General features: G+C 41.1%; 1 protein-coding gene across 4 annotated transcripts in view; it reads right to left on the bottom strand.

The window, feature by feature from the left end:
• MAPKAPK5 (MAPK activated protein kinase 5) overlaps positions 1-24,341 on the bottom strand; it is a 49,774-nt gene that overhangs the window by 17,492 nt on the left and 7,941 nt on the right. For 2 of the 4 annotated variants that reach the window (XM_069081423.1, XM_069081425.1), the window contains exons 2-8: positions 14,962-15,035; positions 14,124-14,199; positions 12,895-12,992; positions 11,467-11,575; positions 9,577-9,666; positions 8,708-8,803; positions 1,123-1,203 (exon numbers count right to left, since the gene is read on the bottom strand). In XM_069081423.1, coding sequence (XP_068937524.1) covers positions 1,123-1,203; positions 8,708-8,803; positions 9,577-9,666; positions 11,467-11,575; positions 12,895-12,992; positions 14,124-14,199; positions 14,962-15,035 — 624 coding nt within the window. Of the gene's footprint in view, positions 1-1,122; positions 1,204-8,707; positions 8,804-9,576; positions 9,667-11,462; positions 11,576-12,894; positions 12,993-14,123; positions 14,200-14,372; positions 14,537-14,961; positions 15,036-24,341 lie in introns of those variants that run through there. The other 2 variants (XM_069081422.1, XM_069081424.1) reach the window with 2 other exon arrangements.

A 24,341-nucleotide genomic window follows, 5' to 3' on the forward strand; every position in this document is an offset into this window, starting at 1 on the left:
GTTCCCTCCTGGCCAGGTCCCAAACAGAAGTTTATATTATAGTTATCTGTGTTCAGATCTTTTCTCTATTATACTGTAAGCTTCCTGAGAAACAAATATTATGTGTGATTCACATTCTGCATCTCCTCTAGTACTATATGTTCAGCTAACAGCAAGCACTTAATAAATAATAAATAACGTACAATAACAGAAGGCTAAATTGAGAGCTAGAAGTCTTCTAGTCCAACCACCTCATGATGAAAATGAGGCAATGGTCACCCAGGGAGTGAGGGGCAGAGCCAGGATCTGAACACAGGTCCTCTTAATTAAACTCAGCATTCTTTACACGTTATCATGCTGGGGGGGGGGGGGGGAAGGCAGCTCCCTGCCAGGGTATCGGGAGACACCCAAGTTCAAATTTCACTTCAGTCATTTATTAGCTGTGGGATGTTGGGCAACTTAGTCTCTTTGAACCTCAGTTTCCTCATCTATACAATGAGGGTTTGGACTTGATGACCTCAAAAGTCCCTTCCAGCTCTATGACAATCCTCTGAACAAGAAGAGATTCTCTTATGTAAGCATCTTCAATACCTCAAGGATCGGTGATTTCACTGGCGTGGGCAATCCAAAGGTGACACCTGCAATGTGTCTGAGTGTCTAGAACATGGAAACTACCACACTTATTTCTGGCACAAATTTCTCTGTTATCTTTCAGAAAACATCAGACAGCCCATCATTACTGTCTCATCAAAAGCAGCCTCACTCTTCCTGTTCATTTTGAACTAACAAAAGGGAGGAGTGTCAATGAAAGTAGCTGAGGGATCTTTTGTCCCAAAAAGAGATGTCCTCAAAAAAGCTTTGAGAAACAGAATCAGATACAGCACAACGTGAACCTGGCAAAACAGAACCAAGTGAGAAAAGCACAAACAAGCCTGAAGTTAACCACAGCCAGTGGGCCCTCCCACAGAAATCCTACTGCTTTGCATCACACATCAGGCAACAGGTAAAAATGTCAAAGCCCTCCCCGGGCCATAGCTCCGGGCTCTTTCTGGCAGATACCAAAAGTGACTAACTCTCTATACCACCTCTCGTGGGTGCCACCCATAAGGAGATAGCAAAGAGATGTGCATCCAAGAAGCTTACCTTATTATAAGTGTAGGGTGTGGGCGAGGTAGGTATGATGCCAGACTTCTCTTTCTGATGCCTTCTTTGTGCCTCCAATACCTGTTGGACCAAGTCAAAAGCAGAAAAATCACCATTAACCATCAAGGCCATTCACCTTGACCTTAGGACTTCTAGGAGAACCAGAGGGTCAAACAACTGCTAACCAGAAAGGTCAAAGTGGCTTTAGTCAGCCTCTCAGTCATATAGATCTCTCAAGTCCTTTTCCTACCCTGCAAGGTTAGGATCTGGTTGGGAAAGTTTATCTCTCCTAAAACATATCTTGCTAAGCTTAGAACAAATTTTAATTATATTCTGCTATGTAAATCATCATCAGTGTTTATTCTACTGAGAAATCTATATAAACTGCTCTCAATCTGTTCCCAGGCTGCTAGGTTGTGAGAAAAGAGCTCTCAAAGAATTTCCTTGAAGATGCATCACAACTCCCTACCCAAGGGAAGGGAGATGATGGTACTTCTTTCATAGGCACCATTCTCTGGATTTAAAACCAGGCAGGGCCCCAGAGATCAATCACCTCATTCTGCACATGAGTTTGCTTGAGGGCCAGAGAAGGAGAGTTGCTTTCTTGAGATCAAACAGTTAGGAAGAAGCAGAGATGGATTCAAACCCATGTTTCCTAACTCCAAACTGAGTGTTTTGCTGCCTTTTTCTAAAGGCGAGGTATTCACTTGTTCAGGCTCCTAAGAGCCCATTCCTAGTTGATAGGATAACAAGCCTCTGCCAAAGTCATGTGAAAAAGAGAACCCAACTAAAGATGGACAGAATCAGGTCTTTGAAAACCAAGAGAGGAGAAACCTGGATGGAATCAATGAGTTCGAGTCACCAGCCTCAGATGAAGTCCTTCCCAGATTCCTCAAGGACTTGGGAGTTTGTGACAACTCAGAGCTGAAAGAACATGGAGAAGGAATGTTTCCCAAAACTAAAAAGGGGGAAATACTGACTGAATCTTCAAAAAGAGAAAGACAAGTAGAGTCAGAAAACTCCGGACCGAGGAGTTTGACTTTGATTCCTTGCAAACCTCCAACATTTCTGATTAAAAGAATAGTTTGTGATCATTTTGAAAGTGTGATGATCAATAATAGGCAGAATGGCTTCATCAAAAACAGGTCATACGAAACTAATCTCATTTATTTTTGATAAGATTATTTGACTGGAAGATCAGGGCAATACCGTGTATGTACCTGAGCCTGGCACTTGGCAGGCATTTAATAAGTATTTGTTCATTACTTGATTCATACCTAATTAATTTAAAAAGACATTCACATTATCCTTGTGAATGAGAGGGAAAAATGTAAGCTGGACAAGCAGGTGCACTGAGAAGTGATGGAATGACTAGACATAAAGAAAAGTAATTGTTGTTGTTGAGTAATTTCAATCATGTCTGCCTCTCCGTGACCCCATCTGGGGGTTTTCTTAGCAAAGATCCTGGAGCGGTTTGCCACCTCCTTCTCCAGCTCATTTTACAGATGAGGAAACTGAAGCAAATAAGGTGAAGTGACCTGCCCAGGGTCACCCAGCTAGGAAGTGTCTGAGGCCAGATTTGAACCCAGGAAGATAAGTCTGCTGATTCCAAGTCTAGTGCTCTGTCTCCTGCACACAGGAAGTAGCAACTTGCAAGGAGAGAAATAAACTACATCTGATCCAGGGGAGCTGACCATGGTGAACTGACTGGAAACCAAGCCATATGAAGGAGATCAATTGAAGACACTAAGAATGTTTAACCTGAAGAGAGAAAACTCAGTAGGGACATCATGGCTATCTTCAAGTACTGAAGGATCTTAACTGGAAAGAGGTACTGGATGTGCTCTTCTCAGAATCAGAGGGCAGAACTTGGAGCAATGGGGGAAAGTTAGAGATTTATGCTTGATGCAAAAAAAAACAAACAACAAAACTTACTAACAATCAGAGCTACCCCCAAGAGTGGAAGGAGTTGTCTTACGGGGGAGTGGTTCCCCATCAACAGGAAAGACAACCACCTATTAGGGACATGGCAAAAAGGATTACAGATCACATACAGACTGGTTTCTGACCAGGGATGCCAAGAGTAGGCACAGAGCCCAAGAAGATCAAAGATAGGAAGAAAGGTCAATAAATAGGCGGAGCAGCTCTCAGGAGATGGCCATCAATTAATGAATGGCTAACCAAACTGGTTGGTGAATGTAACGGACTATTACTACTCTATAAGAAATGAGGGCAGCTGGGTGGCAAAGCAGATAGAGCACCAGGCCAGGAGTCGTCTTCCTGAGTTCAATTCTAGCCTCAGACACTTACTAGTTGTGTGACCCTGGGCAAGTCACTTCACCCTGTTTGCCTCAGTTTCCTCATCTGTAAAATGAGCTGGAGAAGGAAATGGCAAACTGCTCTAGTATCTCTGCCAAGAAAATCTCAAATAGGGTCATGAAGAGTTAGACATGACTGAAAATGACTGAAGAACAAGAAGAAGAAATGATGAATACAGAGAAACTTAAGAAGACTTATATGAACTAATGCAGAGAGGAGAGTAAGAACCATGAAAATGTAAACAGAGAGAACAAAAACGCCAATTAAAGGTTATGTAATGATAGTGACCATTCCTGAACCCAGAAAAGAGAACCCTCCATTCTTTGCCATGCCAAGGGGCCACAGGTATGAAGAATTCCATATACCACGAGCCTCTTTTGATATCTTGGTATATTTTGCATAACTACTTTCTTCTCTTCTCTTCTTTTTTATTCTTTGTTACAAAGGATGCCTTATTGTATAGGATATGAATGAGGAATATAATTAGAAATGAAAGTGATAGGAAAAAACCCCAAAGGATAGGAATTAGATCTAGATTTAGAACTAATTAGATTAGATAGGCATTAGGGGTACTCCCAGCTGAAGAAACTCCTTTCAATGTGAGTAGACACCTTCTACCCAACAGTTCTTACAGCAGGGGTTCTGAACCTGGGGTCCATAATTATTAAGATATCTGAAAACTGTATTCCAATGTAACTGGTTTCCTCTATAACCTTACGCATTTTATTTTATGCATTTAAAAGTATAATTCTAAGAAGGGTTCACAGGCTTCACCAGACTGCCCAAGGGGTCCAGAGCCCAAAAGTGTTTAAGAATCCCTGCCTCAGAAAATTACCCAGGGTCACACAGTCAGAATGTCAGGGGCAGAGCTTGAATTCAGGTTCTTCTGGTTCTGAGTTTAGCTCTCTAACCACTATGTTATACAGCTGCCTCTCCAACAAACAAACAAAAAGTATCCTTAAAAAATGTTTTTAAAAAACATGGTTTGGGAGAACTATCACTTGCTCACAAGTAGGCCCGGTCAATATAAGAAAAATAACAACACTACCCAAATTAATTATGAAAGCATTACTTTATGGAGCTGGAAAAAAAATAATGGCAAAATTCATCTGAAGGAATAAAAAGGTCAAGAATCTCAAAGAAAATAATGGAAAAGAAAAAAAAAAAAGAAGGGAACTTAGCAGTACCAGATCTCAAATTATACTACAAAATAGTAATCATCAAAATGATGATTTTCAGTACTGGTTAAAAAAGAGAAATCAATCAGTCTGAAGAATAAGAACTATTCAACAGAAACTAATATGAAAACTGGAAAATAGTTTAGTGTAAACTTGGTATAGATCAACATCTCATACCACCTACCAAGATAAGCTCCAAATGGATACACGATTTAGATAAAAGGTGACATCATAAAAAAAAATAGAAAAGCAAGGAAGGAATCACCTTTCAAATCTACGGATAGGGGAACAATTCATGACCAAATAGGATAGAAAGAATAATAGAAAATAAAAATTTCAATTACATAAAAATGTAAAGATTTTGTACAAACAAAACCAATGCAGTTAAAATTAGAATGGAAGAAAGTAACCAGGAAAAATATTCCTAGAGATTCTTCAATAAAGGTCTCATTCTCAAGATATATAAGGAACTAATTTAAATGTATAAAAATAAGACACATTCCCCAAATAATAAATGGTCAAAGGATATGAACAGGTAGTTTTCAAAGGAACAAATCTAAGCTATCAAGAATCATGTGAAAATATGCTCCTACTCACTAATAACCAGAGAAATGGAATTGGAGATACTTTGAGGTTCTACCTCCTACCCCTTAGATTGGTAAAGGTGACAAAACAAGAAAATGAGAAATTCTGAAGGAGTTGGAGGGAAATATACACTTTAATGTACTCCTGATAGAGCTGTGAATTGGCCTAGACATTCCGGAAAGCAATAGCACCTACACTCCACAGAAATAAAAGAAAGAGAAAAAAAGATCCTTATGTACAAAAATATTCATGGCAGCTCTTCTCTTCATAGTGGCAAAGAACTGGAAAATAAGAAGGTGCCCAACAATTGGAAAATGGCTTATGGTATCAAATTGTAATAAAATATTGTGATATTAAGAAATGATGAAAGGGAAAGCTTCAGAGAAACCTGAGAAGTCTTGAAATGATACTGAGGAAAGTGAACCGAATGAGGAGAATAATTTTTATAATAACAACATTGTCAAAACAAACAACTGTGAAGGACTTTTAAGAACTCTGATCAATGCAAAGATCAACTTGAATTCCAGAGTTCCATGATTAAGCCTCCTGCCCATCTCTTCACAGAGGTGACAGACCTAGGATGTGGACTGAAACATATATTTTTTGACATTGTCAATGCAGGAATTTGTTTTGCCTGACTACCTATTATAAGGGTTGTTTTTCTCCCCTACCTGAAGAGGTGATAAGAGGGGGGAAAATAGATTTTTGTTCAGTGAAAAAAAATTTAATTTTTAAAAAAGATATATTTTAGACTAGATGGTATCTAAGGGCCCTTTCACCTTTGAGATTTTATGGGTATTAAAAGTAAATTGATGAGGGGCGGCCAAGTGGCGCAGTGAATAAGAGTCGGGAGACCTGGGATCGGTTCCGGCCTCAGATACTTGGCACCTACACAAAAATAACTGGCCGTGTAACCTTGAGCAAGTTACTTAACCCCGATTGCTTTAAAAAAAATAAAATAAATTGATGAAAATCTGGAGTCCCATTTTAAAGAAAAACGTTCAAGAAGAAGAGGGAATCAGTAAGGTATTAGTTTAATTATATCTCCAAAATATTTTATTTCAATCAAAAGAACAAAGCTTATCAACTCTGTATTACAGAAATCACAAGTATTACATGTACAAAAATGTTTATAGCAGCTCTTTTTCAGTTGGTCAAGAACTGGAAATTGAGGGGATGCCCATCAATTGGGGAATGGCTGAACAAAAATGCAATAGAATACTATTGTGCTATAAGAAAAGATAAACAAAGGATGGCTAGGTGGCACAGTGAATATAGCACCAGCCCTGGAGACAGAAGAACCTGAGTTCAAATCCAAACTCAGACATGACACACTTACTAGCCGTGTGACCTTGGGCAAGTCACTTAACCCCAGTTGCCCTGCCTCCACACCTCCAAAAAAACAAAACAAAAAAAAAAGGCATATTCCCTTCCATAAAAAGCAGAATTTAAAAAAAAGAAAGAAATGATGAACAGGATGAAGAGGCAGACTTCAGAAAATCCTGAAAAGATTTATATAAACTGATGCAGAGCCAGGAGAACACTATACACAGTAACAGCCACAATGTGTGATGACTGACTGATAGACTTAGTCCTTCTCACCAATGCAAGGACCTAAAATAATTCCAAAAGATGGAAAATGCCATCTACATCCAAAGAACTATGGAGTCTGAATACAAAGCAAAGCAGACTATTTTCTTTTTTTGTTTTATTTTGTTTTCTCTCTCGTGGTTCCTACCATTCTTTCTAATTCTTCTATATAACATGAATAATGTGAAAATATGCTTAACAGGAATTTATATGTGGAACCCATATCAGACTACATGACGTCTTGGGGAGGGGGGAAAGAAGGGAGGAAAATTTAAAACTTATGGAAGAGCATGTTGAAAACTAAAAATAAATGAATTAACTTTTTAAAAAGTGGGACAATTAAAAAAAAAAGAAAATGCTCTCCATCACTCCCTGTACTAACATACTCTAGCACTTTTTCAGGCACCTAAGTCCCAGTTTACTCGTTATTAAATTCTACTTTCTTTACTATTTTGAAAATCAAGACATTAGAACTTCTTCAGCCCTGTGCCCTCCTCCAAACTGCTACAACCTTTTGTGGAGAGGTCTGTGGCAACGCACATAGGGTGTTAGACTTAGGTTAGGAACCCAGGGGTTCAAAACCCGCAGCTCACAGTGACCAACTGTAAAACCATGGGAAAGTCACTTAAACCCTAAGTCTCAGCTTCCATATCTGAAAAATAATAATAGTATCTACCTCATCAGATTGCTAGAAGGCTCAGCTATTATTGTTACTTTTACAATAATATTATTTTAAGAATATAATGTTAATCATCATCATTATATTAACTATGGATGATCACACTGCTTGCAATTAATTAATTGCCATATAACAGTAATGATATTGTTAATTATCATGACTGAGGCAGCAAAGTGACACAATGAATAGAGTGCTAGACCTGGAATGAGGAAGACCTAAGATCAAATCTGGTCTTAGACACTGTGTGACCCTGGGAAAGTCACTTCACCTCTGCCTGCCTCAGTTTCTTCTTCTATAAAATGGGGATGATAATAACAGGACCTAACCTCAAGAGTTGTTGTAAGGATCAAAATTATTTATATGTGTATTATATTTATATGACAATTATATTAACATAATATGCTAATACATTATATTTATTTATCATATATAGTTATAAAACGCTTTTAAACCTTCAAGTGTTTTATAAATGTTATTGTTATCATTGTTATTATTTCAAAGATAACAGCTCAGGAGGAAAATGAATTCTAGACAATCTTAGAGGCAGGGCCCTGGGTACAAAGCTTAGTCCTGCCATGTGCCCCCACCTCACTAGGTCTCTGGAGCCACTGCCAGCTCTAAGTTATGCTCCCAGGACCTCCCCTCCAGCTCCTTCCTGATCCTGGGATGGAGCTGGTCCAGACCATCTGCTAAGGGCAGTAAGATGCTCTCCTCTGATCTCCTCACTTGTATGGTGTTTCAGCCTCCATTAACCACTTGTGTGCTATGCTTTCCTCTCTGAACCAATGGTATAGATGAAAACTCAAGTGTAAATGAGAAATTTAACTCAAGTCGAAGTGAAAATTATACTATTTTTCTCAAGTTAATCCTGTGAATAACACCCAAAGGAAATACTAGCCAAGCCCTTGGATCTTATTTCTAAAAGCTCTCATTTATAAGACAATGTGTGTGCATCCTAAGAAGGAAAGAAGATGGTTATCAAGAGGTTGCTGATAGGGGCAGCTAGGTGGCACAGTGAACAGAGCGCCAGCCCTGGAGTAAGGAGGACCTGAGTTCAAACGTGACCTCAGACACTCAACACTTACTAGCTGTGTGACCTTGGGCAGGTCACTTAACCCCAATTGCGCTGCCTTCCCCCCTCCAAAAAGCAAAAAAAAAAAAAAGAGGTTGCTGATAAGGCATTCATTTCCTCACATACAAAAATGCCTCAGGGACAGGAAAAGCTCATTCTTACCTGAGGTGCTACATAGTAAGGGGTGAACTGTGGCGTCATCAAGTCTCCTTGGTCAATTTTGGCAAATCCAAAGTCACACAACTTAACTGGAGCATCCTAAAATGAGGCAAGCGGAACATATCACTTGACAGTTCTGCCTTGTGTTGGATATCAGATCTTTGAATAACACCCAAATGAACATCTGGGGTAAGCAGGGTCTGGGGGGAACAGTTCACCTTACTAATGAGACTGAGGAATGTCTTCACTCCCATACACTAACTGTAACTGTCCCAACCAGGAAAAGAAATAATGGAAAAGTAGGCCTGAAACCAAATGTGTCCCAGTCTTAGTGACCTATTACATGCAATAGAAGACTGAATCCCTGACTGCTCCCGAAAAAGACTGACAGTTAAGTGCAAAAAGCTTAATGCTACTCTTAACTTGTCATAAGACTTAGAAAAGCTTAGAAGGAAACACGCCATTAGAACAAGTATGTAGCAATGAAGAGGGTCAAAATATTGATTTTATCAGGTGCTAACAAACCCAAGATTTCAATTCAAGGCCAAGCAACAGCATACACCTTATACTGATAGGACATATTCCTTCCACCTTTTTTCCCTTCTGGCTAGAATCAAACCTAACTGTGGTCCTGGGCTCCCAGCAACTGATCTCTCTTTCAGATCAAATATAGCTATGGGAGCCCACACTGAGCACACAAGGTTTCTGAGGCCCAGGCCTTCAGTGATATATATGGGTGCTGGCAAAGGACCAAACCAGGGCTTTGGTACGCCCTGAAGCCTTCTGGCCTAAGTCATCCCTGCCCTCTCCCATGCAACCCGAGTTGGGATAGGAAGAATAACTTAAAATTGCCAAAAAGCCAGGCTTCTCACCAAAGAGTTATCCTTGAAGAGCAGATTCTCAGGCTTGAGGTCTCTGTGTGCAATGTTTAGTGAGTGACAGTGCTGCAAAGCCAAAGCTATCTGGAAAAGGGCACAATAAATCAACTGAAATTTAGGAGCAAGAACTGGCTGCATTCCCTTTGCTTAGTAAGACCTCGGAGGAAAATAGTAACAATTAGCCTTTTCCCAAAAATGCAGTGGAGACACTTTCAAATAGACAATACTATTGGAGAAACCCAAAGCAGAACATATGAAAAAGCAATCCCACCAAAAGAAATCAAGAACTCAGATTTAGCAGCAAGCCACCAGGAGGCCAGTGCTGGGGAGCCGGGGAGCCCTGGGCTCTCTGACAATACAAGCAGGAAGGGAGCACCTGCAGGGCCGTTTTTCTTTAAAAATGCAAGGCTTGGTTTCATCAGTCTTGTCCTTCTCAGTCCAAGTCAAGGTCCAGAATAAACAGGAACGTTCTTATGATGGAGGGGATCAGAAGCCTCAGTCCATTGCAATGGAAGCTTTACAAAGAACTTTCCTCACAACACCCCTGTGAGGTAGGTCATGAAAGTACTCTTACTCTTATTTTTCAGATGAGGAAACTGAGTCTCAGAGAGGTGAAATGGCCTGAGCATGGTTGCCTATGTTTCACACCCAGTTCCTTAGCTCCAAGTCCTTCATTCTTCCCACTACACATACTGATTTTCCTAGACCCAGGCAACAATAAACAATAGAACTGAGTTCAGAAGCCAGTCACATTCTATGATCTTCAACTTCAGGCTCTGTCTTTGAAGAGAAAAAAAATCTGAAACCATCCAGCTGAATTTTTCCATTTGATTTTCCTCCTAGCTCATGCCAAATGTTGGAAAGTTATTTGTTTATATGGGTTTGGGGCAGGAGGTTGGGTTCTGTTGTCTTCAAGATAACCATAGGGCATCCTTTATTCCAAAAGAAATTTTAATGTAAAATATGTTATGCTAACAGAAGAGCTGATTTTTAAGAGATACCCAAAGTCTGAGGATAGCATTTCCCAGTTATTCCAAAAATAACATTCTTCTCTGCTGCTCAATGGCATCATGGAAAATTTGGCAGTACTTTCTACTTAGAACTATTTGTGCTATGGGAAATGATTTTTTCTCCCCTTAGCTGGCCTGAAAACACAACCTCTGAGACTTAGCTTTTCACCTTCTCAAGAGGCCTATTCTCCAGCTGGAGTTCATGAGGTAAATCTTTTCTATGACAACCAAACATGAGGTCACAAATAGGGAGAATACAATCCTCAACAGGGACAGGCAAGACCAGGGGAAATTGAGAGAAACAAAGCTCTTGTAAACACTGAGAGACTGAAGAAGAAAGAGAAAGGAAGGCGACACATGCATGCACGCACGTGCACGTGCACACACACACACACACACTCTCTCCCTCTCTCTCTCTCTCTCCCCCCCCCCCACCACCCTTAGTATTTTTACAGGCACAACTGTCTTGGAATGTGCCCCAAAAACATAGAGTCCACTAGGCATTATCAGCAGCATTTTAACCCAACAGCCAAGTAACAGTACAGAAGAGATTCCCTATCTCAAGAACAAGACACCCACAGCTAGAGTCTATACACAATATCATCCTCCATCATGAGCAGAATAACTAAAGTCATGTTGCAGGCTTTAGGGAACAGCAATGTCAAAGTGGCCATCCCTAGGGGACCCCCAAAAGGCACCAGATCACAAAGGTCCCAAATCTCCTGTCCAGACGGCTTTTCCGATCACATAACAAAGCAGGCAATGAGAGCATCAGATCAAACAAAGCTTTCCTCGGGGCTTCCTTGTCTCCCCCCCAATGAAATTGTTCTTGCCCCACGTTTGCAGTTGGGTGGCTATGCAGGGGTTCACTTGCCTGCTTTGTTACTTGGCTGGCTTGCTTCTCTGTAAAGTGCCGGTGCTGGCTGATTCTGTGAAATAGCTCTCCCCCTTCCATCATCTCCATTACAATTAAGAGTCGAGCCCTGTTTGAAAGCATTTGATTTTTGTTAAAGTGAAAAAAAAAAAACTCAAACATCAAGTTGTTGACCTAACGATGCACATTTCACACTTGGAAAGTGTGCCACCCTTTTATCCATTTTTAAATACTTCTGATTCAATTACAAGCTGTCTCTCTCCCCTTCCCCTGGTTCTACCAACCAGTCCCTACAATGCCACACAAAGTTAGGCCAGCTAAGACACAGTCTAAGAAACTAGAATGGAAGCAACCTATTTGTTTTTAGGTCCCTGAAGACTTTTTTTATATCTTTAACAGGCTCTTAACTTCATTAGGATTTAAGATGAGGGAAGATCTTGTAAGCATAGCACTTAATAAATATTCCATGGTATTTGGATGGGATCACAAGATCCAATGTTCTAATACTTGGAGATACATTAGAGACCAATACTAGTCCAATACTCTCATTTTACTGATGAAGAAACTAAGGGTGACATAAGAATATTAAGTGACTTGCTCAAGGTCACAGAGCTAGTAAGCCTCAGTGAAACCTGAACCCAGGTCCACTGAATTGAGAGGAAATTATCTTAACACTGTACCATAGAATTATAATGAAAAACACTGTCACTGTCCTCCCCTCCTCACCCCACCCCAAACAAATGTGCTTTGGGGAGCATATGATGGTAATATTACTGATTCTATATCATTAGGATCTGTTCATCTCTTTTTCACCTAGTCCCCAATGTAACCCACTGTGCAAGACAAGGTTACAGACAGGTATGATCTGTGGTCATGGAACAAAGGCCTGGTAGGAAACAGACCTACTACAATTCTCTCTTCACTGGTACCAAACCACTGAGCTACCCAACCACAGAGATCATCTCCCATGAAAACCAAAATTCAACCAGACACTACCTTGTCCCACTGGAGCTACTAAAAGCAGAGTCAGACATTCCCCCCAAAAGTTCCCAAGAAGACTCCTCCTGTTTCCGCCACCTCTTCTCAATACGAAGGCTTCATATCTAAATGTCACTGGCTTCCAAAAGCTTTCAACAATAATGCCTCCCTATCAAATAGGACCGTTTGATTGGTGATCTATATTTACCACTGTAGGCCCATGTCATTCTTTACGTTCAAAGTAAAGTAGTGTTTGTTACAAACGGTGAGAAAGTCGATCTGTGCTGGACAACACGAGGACGCTGACTTTACAAAAAGTAGAAATGTATACTCAACTTCCATTCTAGTAATTGGGTTTTTTATGGCCAGGTTAACTTTGAAGATTTTGCCTTAAACATCACTGAGCTGAGAAATGGGAAGCGAGTGCTCCACCTTTCCCAAGCATCTTACCTTGGGCTGGACTCATGAGGGAACTGCACACTGTTAGCATATACTTCAATAATCTGCACAATATTTGTGTGTGCTGCACACATCATATGCAGACGTACCTTGAAGAGAAAAGAAGAGAGGTTACCATGCAGGGGGGTTTGCAAATGCTTTCCTTACAAATGTCCAGGGTCCTGGACCATGCAAACAGCCCAGTGGAATGAGAGAGCATGTTCCAGTAAAATGCCCAACCCCTGGGACTGACAAAAGGTTTTTTTTTCTGAATAAAAAGAGAAGACTTGGTCTTCAAGGAAATCCTCTAAAGATGCAGTCTGAAGTTAAGAGCTGAAACAGAATGCAAAAGAAACCTCCCCTGGCTGTCGCTGCAGCGAAGCTGAGGCTGACAACTGCAGGGTCAAAGGTCCCGGCTACTCACACACACTCTTTCAGTGCTATTGCCATGAACCTAGTCCCCAGACTGACGGACTTTGTATCTTACTGGCTCATGGAAAAATGAACTGAATAGTAACAATCAGCCTTGGGCAAAGCCTTGCTTTGTTCAATAAGTCACTGCTTCTCATTCAAGAGATTCCTGTTGCAAGCAATCTTTGGCATAAGGAATAGTCCAAACAATAGGGAAAAAAAAGGCATTCAGGGCCCACAAAATCAGCCTCACAACAACATGTAGACTTGATTTCAACCCTCCTAAGCAGCCAAATACACACTGTCGATATCATCCCCCTAAAGCATCAGCTTTCAGGAGTTCTGTGCCCTCTGCTCACTGTCGCTCCAGCTTCTCCCACAAATCCCCTGCCCCCACTCATGCACAGAGCTGTGAGTTCATCCATCCCCAGCCTCCAAATCCCATTTCTAAGTGAGCAGACAATGGAACCAGTATGAACACTTCAGAGATAAAGGACCATACAAACTCAAAGAAGGCTGTGCCCAAAAGGAAGTGTGTGCCTGCCACGCACTAGTCAATGCTACTAAAGCAACACCTTCAAGAGAAGTTTAAATAAGGAGCTGAGGAAGGGAGGAGGAGGGCAGTGAAGTCCCACATGTGAAATCCCAACCCAAGCTTTCTCTGAGTCTAAATGGAATTCTCTTCTGTGTGTCTGTCTCACGTTAGAAAGGCAAAATGTCAAATATCTGGCCACCTTAAAGGTAATAAAGGAGGAAAAAGAATTCTTTCTATAACTGAAAATGGAGGAAAGAAGGAAGGAAAGAAAGAGAAAGTTAGACATGGATCATACCTCATTCCGAGCTTTTGGATGATCAAGAAGAATTTTCAGTGCAAATCGTTCTTGGGTCGATTTTTTCACACAGACCCTGTTAAGGGGGAAGAGGGTATGTGGTCAGAGATCACATTAGAAAGAAAACTCTGCCCTTTATCTGAATATCTACACAGAAATTATATAAACACTCCCAAGCCATTATCCTCCCCTAAAAGGACTGGTTAAACAATTCTTCCCTAGCCAGGTGAACACAGAATGGTCCAGCACCTGCAGAAAGCAGTCTATGTAAGCCAGTGGCATTATGTCCAGGGCTTGTCTGAGGGCAGTGCTCAGCTCTAGTTCCCACATAACACTCTCACAGTGGAAGCCGCAGGCATACAAGTGGCTCTTTTGGCTAAAGCTCTACAAATGTGACTCCATAAACTTAACTCCCCATATCACTGCTCTAAAGCTATGTCAGTGGAAAGCACATTTGAGTGAAATACAGAAACTTTAGAATTCATTTTCATTTCTAAATGTACCAAAAAAAATCTTTTAAACAGCTGTACTGTCATTCTACATGGTAATTCTAAGTTGTTTCCAAATCTGGCTGTCTACTGGATCATATGGGACATCTGATTCCAAAAACATCCCAAACATCCCTTATCAGGGCGGTGTTGCCACATTTCTTGCATGGAAAAATTGTTACGCACTATTAATATAATCACTGCAAGTCACATATCAACAAGGAATCTATCACAAAATGATTTGTATCATCCAAAAAAGGAGGGGGGGGAGTAGAAAGACAACATTCTGGTTAAAATCAATCTTCTGGCATCCATTTCTAAAGCAGACATTCAAATGCAGAGTTTCTTACCTAACTGGACCACTAATTCCAGCTCCCAATTTCTGAGTCCAATTAATATTATATTCCTCTAAAATGGAGGTCTCCTATTAAAATAAAAAGGGGGAGAGAGGGAGGAGGAAACAAAGAATTAGTCCCTCAATTAAGATTCAGAATCTCCCAGGCCTCACACAGAATTTTGCACATGGTACATATCTGATCAAATAAATGTTTGCTGAATAAATTAATTCAGCTGGGATCATAAACATGTCCCTTTCACTTAATATCTCAGTTGAAAAGAAACTATGACATAACTCTGGCAGTGGCTTGATGTGCGAGGTTAATCAATGAAAATTTAGTTACTTTGTTTGGGATATGGTTTACACCCAAAAAAGGAAGAAGAACCAAGAAAAAAGGCTCTTCCACAAAGCTCATGTAAGCATGCAAAATAATGATAATGACAATAAATAACTTTTGTTTCAATACATTGTTTTTTTCAAAATAACTTCAACAATTGCTCTAAGTCACTAACGAAAACAACTCTGAGGTACCACCTTCCACCTGTGAGATTAGCTACTATGACAGAAAAGGAAAATTACCAATATTGGAGGGGATGTAGAACCACTGGGGCACAAACGCACTGCTGATGGAGCCGTGAACTGCTCCAAGCGTTCTAAGGAGCAATTTGGGACTGAAAGGGCAAAAACCTACATACTCTTTGACAGAGCGATAGTGCTATTGGGTCTGTATCCCAAAGAGATTAAAAAAAAAAAAGGCAAAGGACCTATATGTATTAAAATATTCATAACAGCTGTTTGTGGTGGCAAAGAGCTGGAAATTAAGGGGATGCCCATCAATTAGGGAATAGCTGAACAAACTGTGTCTATGATTATGACAGAATACTACTGTATGACAAGAAATGATGCGCAGGATGCTTTCAGAAAGACCTGGAAAGACTTACATGAACTGATGCAAAGTGAGGTGAGAAGAACCGGGAGAACACTGTATAGAGTATTGGCAATGTTGTATGATGATCAATTGTGAATGACTTAGCTACTCTGAGCAAAACAATGATCTAAGATAATTCCAAAGGATTTATGATGAAAAATGCTATCCAACTTTCCAGAAAAAGAACTGATGGAGTCTGAACGCAAAGCAAAGCATACTTTTTTTAACTTTATTTTTCTTGGATTTTTTTTTGGGGGGGGGCAATTTGTGGAGTTTTTTTGTTAATATAGAAATATATTTTGCATAACTACATATATAACACATCAAACTGCCTGCCTTCTCAATAAGGAGGGAGGGGAAGGAGGGAGAGAATTTGGAACTCAAATTTTTTTTTAAATATTAACGTTCAAAACAGTTTCTACTTGTAATTGGATTTTTTTTTTCTTCAACAATTTAGTTATAAAACTGCTAAGAGGTGTTCTTAACCTAGGGGTTAGTGAACTCTTTTAAAAAAAAATATTCTGATATCTGCATTTCAATATAATTGGTTTCCTTTGTAACTCTATGTATTTTATTTTATGCACTTAAAAAAGTTCTGAGAAGGGGTCCATGGGCTTCCCTGCCAAAGTCAGTCAGTCATTAAATTTTTATTAGATGCCCACAACATGCTGGGCACTATGCTAACTGCTGATATACAAGGAAAGGCAAAAGACAGTCCCTGTTCTCAAGGAACTCACAGTCTAACAGGGGAGACAACAAGCGAATAACAATATACAAACAAGATAGAATCAGGATCAACCGTAATCAACCGAGAGAAGGTACTAGCATTAAGAAGCATTATAGAAAGGCTTCTTAGAGAAGATGAGATCTTAGATGGCACTTGGAGGAAGCCAGCGAAGCCAGGATATGGATATGAGAAGAGAGTGAATTCTAAGCATGCGGGAGAGTCAGTGAAAATGCTCAGAGTCCATTGGATTGTAGAATACATTAGAATGCATATGGTGTAAGAAGACTGGAAAAGTAGGAATGGGATAGGTAATAAATAGCTTTGAACCCTAAAGGATGTTATTATATTGGATCCTGAAGGCAATATGAAGCCATTAGAGTTTATTGAAGAGGGGGTTTATGCAGTCAGACAAGAATGGAGTGGATTGGTGAGAGACCTGAGGCAAGGAGACCAACCAGAAGGTTATTACAATAGTCAAACAGGAGATTTTAAGTGCCTGTATTAGGACAGTTGTTAAAGAGACAGGAAGGCATAAGTGAGAGATATTGCAAAGGTGGGATCAACAGAACTTGGCAAAAGATGAGATTTGGGAGGTGAAAGAGAGGAGGAGAAGATGACACCTGGCTAGCAAGCCTAGACAATCAGAAGGATGATAGTGGCCACTACAATAGAAAAAGGAGGAAGAAGGAAGACTTTGGGAGAAAATATAATGACTTCAGTTTTGGACATACTGAATTTAAGATGGCTACAGGACAGCCAGTTCAAGTTGCAAAAGAGGCTGGAGACTGGAAGGCAGGAAAAATTAGAGTTGGATAAGTAGATCTGGAAATGATCACTGGAAATTTTGAAGAGACTCTGTTGAATGATGAAGAAGCAAGACTGCAGAGTTAAAAGAGTGAGAAAGTGGAGGTACTGAATTCATGAATCTTTGATTTAAAACAAAATAAAAAAGTTAAGAACCCATGGAATAACCTGTTTCTGGAAATTCAAGAAACAAGAGTCCATCACATAATACCACATAAAAGGAAGTAAAGTGTGGAAGAGGGAAATATGCTACTAACCAAAATAAATAAGTCAGATAAGAAAGTTCAAATAAAAGTCTTAGTGCTAACTAAAAACAAACATCTTCTAAATCCTCAACAGCACTACTCAGATTAAGAGGCTTATGTTGTTATCAGTCAACAAAGTCTTCTTGGCCCAGAATCATGCCTTGCAGTGGACCAAAGGATGATACAGAAAAACTCCCCAATATCTGTCAAAACCAAGAAGAGATCAAAAAACTGTTCATTCATTTTTTTACAAATATTTACTAAGCTCATACTATGTGCTATCACGGGATATGAAGAGAAATTCTCTGACTTGAAGTTGCTTTCACTGTATTGAGTGACAGGTCACCTAAGCAGATGATGAGTAAATAAAGATAATTGAAGGCAAGTGAAAGCTCGGCACTAAGCAGCTAGAGAGATTAGGAAAGGTTTTTGTAGGAGATGGCTTTCCAAGCTGAGCACTGAAGAAAGCTAGAGATTCCAAGAGGTCACAGTGAGGAGAGAAAGCACTTTATCCACAAATAAGAGGCTAGAACTAAACAAATTTCCCCAACTGACAGATGGGCAAAGGATATGAACAGGAAGTTTTCAGGGGAGGAAATCTAAACTATCAATAATCCTGTAAAAAAAAAAAAAAGCTCCTAATCACTAATGATCAGAAAATGCAAATCTGAGCAACTCTGAGGTTCCACCTTATGACCCCTCAGATTGGCAAAGTTGCCAGAAGGGGAAATGATAAATACTGAAAGGGCTAAGGAAAAACAGGGACATTACTGCACTGATGGTGGAGCTATGAAATATCCCAGCCATTCTGGAAAGCAATATGAAACTATGCCTAGAAAGTCACCAGCCTGTGCATAGCTTTGACCCCGCCATCTTACTATAACCCCAAAAGATCAAAGTAAGAGAAAAGACTCAGATGTGCAAAAATACCGTGTATATTAACAGCAGCACCATCATAATGATGACGATAATACAATGCTTGATGATGATGACGGTAACGCTGATACTTCTAGGCTTGTAAAGCACTGCACATATGTTATATCATTTGATTCTTGTAACAACCCTAGGAGGCAGGCACTATTACAATCCTCATTTCACAGATGAGGAAACTGAGGCTGAGAGATGTAAAGCTATTTGCCCAGAGTTCTTCAGCTGGATCGGATGTGAACTCAAGTCTTTCTGCCTCCAGGTCCAGCACTCTTAGCCACTGCATAACAAGCTGCCTTTGACACATAAAGACAACTCTGAATGTCTTAGGAACGGTAATCATCACAACAAACGACCATCACTCCAGAGGATGAGCGATGAAGCAAGCTCCCCACACCTCCTGACAGGCCACGGGCTCAGGACAAACCCTGAGACTTACTGAGGAGCATGCACACTGCAGGAATTTGTTTTGCTTTGACTACACATATTTGAAAGAAGTTTTGCTTTCTTTTTTTTTTTTTTGCCCCCAAGGCAGGGACAAAAGTGGAAGGGGTAAAGGTAGATTTTTGCTCACCGAAAATGTAATTTAATTTTCAAAATGGAATAATTTTCAAAAAAGAACTAAATAAACTCCTTTTGGAGAGTGGTTTGAAAAGTCTAACACTATACTTGCACCTACAGGTAAAAGCAAATGCTCTCTTCTAGGCCTTCCCAAATCCCCGATCTCCTCCCTTCATTTTCTCAAATACCTCTCTTCTGATAAATAGCTCAGCTTTATTAATACTTCCACGAATATCTGTCCATGTCGAAGACAAGTCTAAATCCTAGTACACAGAAGAGGAAAATAGTTCAACATCCTAATGTTAGACTAACTGTAACTGACATGTTTACTCACAAAACTCAAAGCCAGAAAAGTGGGAAGGGATAGGTAAAGGAATTTTACTAAGAAGAAAGGCTACCTGACAATCAATCCATCAACAAGCATTTATTGAATACCTACTACATGCCAGGTAACAGACATACAAAGACATAAATAAAATGGGCCTCGAACTCAAAAGTATCTTACATTCTAATAAAGGAGACACGAATAAAGATATACACAAGATACAGAGTAAATCAGTCAGCAGGCATTTACTAAGCACCTATTATTATGTGCCAGGCAATGCCCAGGAGATTATATTCAAATAAGGGGGACAAAAACTACATTGGCTCAGTAGAGAGAGCGCTAAATCTAAATTCATGAAAATGTGAATTCAAAGCCAGTTTCTGCCATTCACTAGCTATATGACCCTGGGAAAGTCATGTAACCTGTCTGCCTCAGTTTCCTCATCTGTAAAATGCAGATAATAATAGCACTGACCCCCCTGGGTTGCTGTAATAAGGAGAGAAGAAGGGAAGGAAGGGACTAGAGAGAGGAAGGAGAGATGAATGATATAGACAGATAGACAGATGTTAAGTGCCCTGCTAACTTAAAGCACTAAATAAATACTAGCTATTTTAATAATAGCTAATTTGAGATGAAGGACACTAAAGTTCTGGTGATCAAGAAAGATTTTATGTAGAAGAGAGTGCTTAAGCTGTGTCTTGAAGGAAGACAGGGATTCTGTGAGGCAGAGGTGAGGAAGAAATGTATGCCAGGCCCAGAGCAGTCATTACAAAAGCATCTTCAGATATACTGATGTGTTTTGCTGCTCTGGCTGCTGTGGGGACCAGGAAAAGCCTCTTACAGTAGATGGTCTTCGAGTGGAGTCTTAAAGGCAACTTGGAACATGAGATGAGGAAGGAGAACATACCATGCCTGGGGGTTGGTGAGTGCAAAGGCATGGAGTGTCCTGGGAGAGGAACAGCAAGTAATCCAGTATGGCTGGACTGTAGTGAGCGTGAAGGGGAGCAATGTGTCTGAGAGCTGAAAAGGCAGGAAAGGGTCAGGCTGTTCAGAGTGTTAAATATCACACAAAGGAGGGTCTATTTGAAGCCAGAAGTTACAGGGAGCCACTAGTGAGTTACAAGACCAAACCTAGGCCTTAGAAAATCACCCTGGGAAGTTATCTGGACGATGGTCTGGGGTGGGGAAGAGATCTGATGCAAGAGGGCCAATGAGAAGACTGCTGATGGGAGAAGCTAGGGCCCAGAACTAGAATAGTGGCCTTCTTGTGAGGGGAGAGAAGGGTATTATCTGAAAGAGACTGTGAAGGCAAAGCTGATAAGAGCTGGCAAACGAGCGGATATATGGAACGAGAAAGAAGCAAGAATAACACCACGGCTGGTTGACAATCTGGGTGCCAGGTGGTGCCCTCCACAGTGACAGGGAAGTTCAGAAGAGAACCGGCTGAGGTGAAGTCTGTCCTGCTGGACAGGCATCACCATCAGCACAGAAGTGAGATCATGCAAAGAAAGATAAGAGTGTCCAGCACAGAGCCTTGGGGAATACCCACAGTGAGTTAGTAGTTTATCAATTCAATTCAATAACCATTTAGTAAACACATACAGCGGCTAATTATGTAAGTGCCAGGCACTATGCAAAGCACTGGGGATACAAACAAGAAAAAGAAAAGCCAGTCCTTGCCCTCGAGGAGCTCACTGTCAGGGAAGAGAGCCACAAAAGGAAGTTGGGCAGGCGTGGGGGGAGGGGGCGCCCCAGGAGGTGGCTGGCACAGGGCATCTTGGTCTGGGGAGCTGGAACAAGTGAGCTGCTGAAGGAAACTGAGGGAGCTGGAAAGTCCAAATGCTGCCTCCTAGAAAGGAAAGTTCTGTGAGGAAGCTGATTCTCTGCCTCAGCCCTCCAATACAAGGGAAGAGGAGGCTGAGGGAGGTTGAAGGAAGTTAAGTATTCAAGGATGAGGTAATAGTATGGAGAGAAGATTTTTTTCATGAAGATCCAGCAAAGGAGACTGAGAGAATGCTCAGGTAGGCAAAGACCCAAGAGACAGCAGTGTCACAAAAACCCAGAGAGGAGTGAGAACCCAAGAGAATGGCAAGTGTCAAACGCTGCAGGGAAGACAAGAAGGGTGAGAAGTGAAAAAAGGCCATTCAATTGGCAAGGAGAACAACTTCAGAAAGGGTAGCTGCACGGAACGATGAGGCTGACACACAGAAGAGAAAGGAGAGTGAGCAGAGGCACCTTGCATTTCTAGGTGGTTTGTTCTCTCCTCCAGAGGCAGGTCGGTGGCACAGAATGCAGGACCTGGAGTCAGGAAGACCTGAGCTCCATCTTAGCTCAGACATTTACTAGCTTTGTGACCTTGGGCAAAGAACACAAGTTCTGTTTTAAATTCAGCTTCCTCATCTATAACTAGTAGTACCTACCTCCCAGCATTGTTGTGAAGATTAAATGAGATAATACCTGGAAAGCATTTTGCAAACCTTAAAGTGCCTTATAAATGCTAGCTGTTATACTATTATCATCATCATAGGCTTCACCATCATTATTACAGGATTTATCCAGAGAGCGAAGATATATAGGCCAACAGCTAGTGGAGAAGGTAGGATGAAGTGAGGGTTTGGGGGTTTTTTCAAGGATAACAGAAACAAGGGCATGTCTGTAGGCAGAAGGGAAGGAGTCTGTTGACAGGGAAAGACTGGAGATAAGAAAGAGGGCAGAAATACTAGCAGAGGAAACTGCTGAAAAAGCCCAGAAAGGATGGGATTAAAGGACTTTGTAGAAAAGCTGGTCTTCATCAGAGATTAAAGGAGGAGATAATGGGGTATGATGTTAGGAGGATATGACATGGAGGACAAAGAGAGAACAAGGAGCTTTTGGAAAACAGCCTCCATTTTTTCAGTGAAATATGAGGTAAAGTTCTCAGCTGAGAGAGTGGGGGAAGGAGTCTTGGGAAAAGATGAGGAGCTTTAGCAGAGCTGTTGGGGTGAGTGGGAAACAAGACTGATTAGGGATAGAAGGCCCACCTTGCTGCAGTAAGGGCCCAATCTGATAACAGATTTGTAGTGGAGCCAATCAGCACAGCTCTGGGTGCCCTCCATTCAGCAGCATATATTCAGAGCAAAAGAGATATAGGTCAATCAGGGCAGCAGTCTGGGAAGGCTGGGATGGTGAATGAGACAAGGGAGTTAAGATGAGAAGATAGTCTAGAGCTGAACTGCTGACCTGACCCCAGCGTGCTGGGTCAAGACTGAAGAGGGAGGAGAATATGGTCGGTATAGTATGGAGCTAGCAGACCACTGAGAGGCAGAGGAACTGAACCACAGTGAGGCCAATGAACAGTTTTAGGGGATACAGAACATGAGAAACAGAATTTTGGAAGACTTGTGGGAGACAGCAAGATTAAGAGTATGACCATCTCTCGTGCAGCTGAGGTAGAACAGAGAAGGTCTGGGACACTAAGTAGACTGAAGACCGCAGATGTTGGGGTAGTTGAGGGAACATGAACACTTTGTCCCTTCAAGGCGACAAGGACCAACGTTGGAGTAGAAAGAAAGACCGAGGAAAATGTGAATGGTTGAGCCTGGCTGGGAAGGTCTTTAGCTGCCAAACAGAAATATGTATTTAGTCCTGTGGGTAGTATGGAGCCACCGGACCTTCTTGCCTAGAGGAGCAGCACTGATCAATCAACAAGGCCCCATTTTATTCCAGTTTTATTCTTGTATCTGTGGAATAGAAAGCAAAATGGAATTCCCTGAGCTCAAAGAGCTTACTTTTTATTGAGAGAGAAAATGGGCAAAACTAAGTACATACAAAATGAACACAAAATGACTTGTTAGGGAAGAACAAGCTGAAGGGATCAAGAAAGTTCTGATAAAAAAAGGAGTGCTCAAGATAAATTTTGAAGGAAATGAAGGCCTCCGAGAGGCAGAAGTCTGAAGAGATTACACTCTAGGCACAGGGAAGAGCATGTACCCAAAGCATGGAAATGGGAGAAGGAGCATCCTATCTGTGAAGGGGAGGGACATGAACATAAATCTTCAGAAGGATGGAGCCAGCTTGGGAAGAAGCTTCCAATGCCAAATAGGGAAACTGTATTTGACCCTTCGGGGCAGTCCCCTCATATTCAAATGACTGCCAAACCTTGTCACTTCTGCCTCCCATCTCACGTGTCCTTCTTGCCTATTTTAAGCCTTGATCTTTCATCCAGCCTCCTCTCCATGACTTCCTGATTGACCTCCCAGCCTCCAGGCTTTCCTACACAGCCAACAGTGATTTTCCTAAAGCAGGGGTCTGAACTTTCAACCACAATGCCTTTATCACCACTCCCAATACATCACACTATCTACCATGTGTGTGCCTTTGCGCTGGCTGTCCTCCTCACTGGGAAGACCATCCTTCCTCAGCTCTGCCTCTTTTATTCCCTGGTTTCCCTCAAGGTTCAGCTCAATAATAATAGCTAATGAAAAGAGTTAGCATTAACATGGCAATTTAAGGTCTGCAAAGCTCTTTGCAAATATTATCTCATTATATCCTCACAACAACTCAGGAAAGTAGGTGTTAACATGGGGAGACTAAGGCAGCCAGGTTAAGGGCCTGGATTTGAACTCAGGTCTCCTTGACTCTAGGCCCAGAACTCTATTCACTGACTCCTGAGCCATCCTTCTGGATGACTTCTTTCCTGGTCCCCCCTGATGCTAGTCCCTGCCTTCTCTCCCTCCAGTTTACCTCATATGTGTATCTGCATATATGTTCTATGTATGTGCATACTGTCCCATTCTAGCTCCATGTGTGTGCTCCCTGAGGGTAGGGGCTATTTCATTCTGGCTTCTGTATCCCTGGCATTTAATACAGGGCCTGGAACATAGCAGTCATTTAATAA

This window comes from Petaurus breviceps, unplaced genomic scaffold, assembly GCF_028583685.1.
Source record: "Petaurus breviceps papuanus isolate PSGF00001 unplaced genomic scaffold, PetGlider_PUasm1.0 99, whole genome shotgun sequence".
NCBI lineage: Eukaryota > Metazoa > Chordata > Mammalia > Diprotodontia > Petauridae > Petaurus > Petaurus breviceps.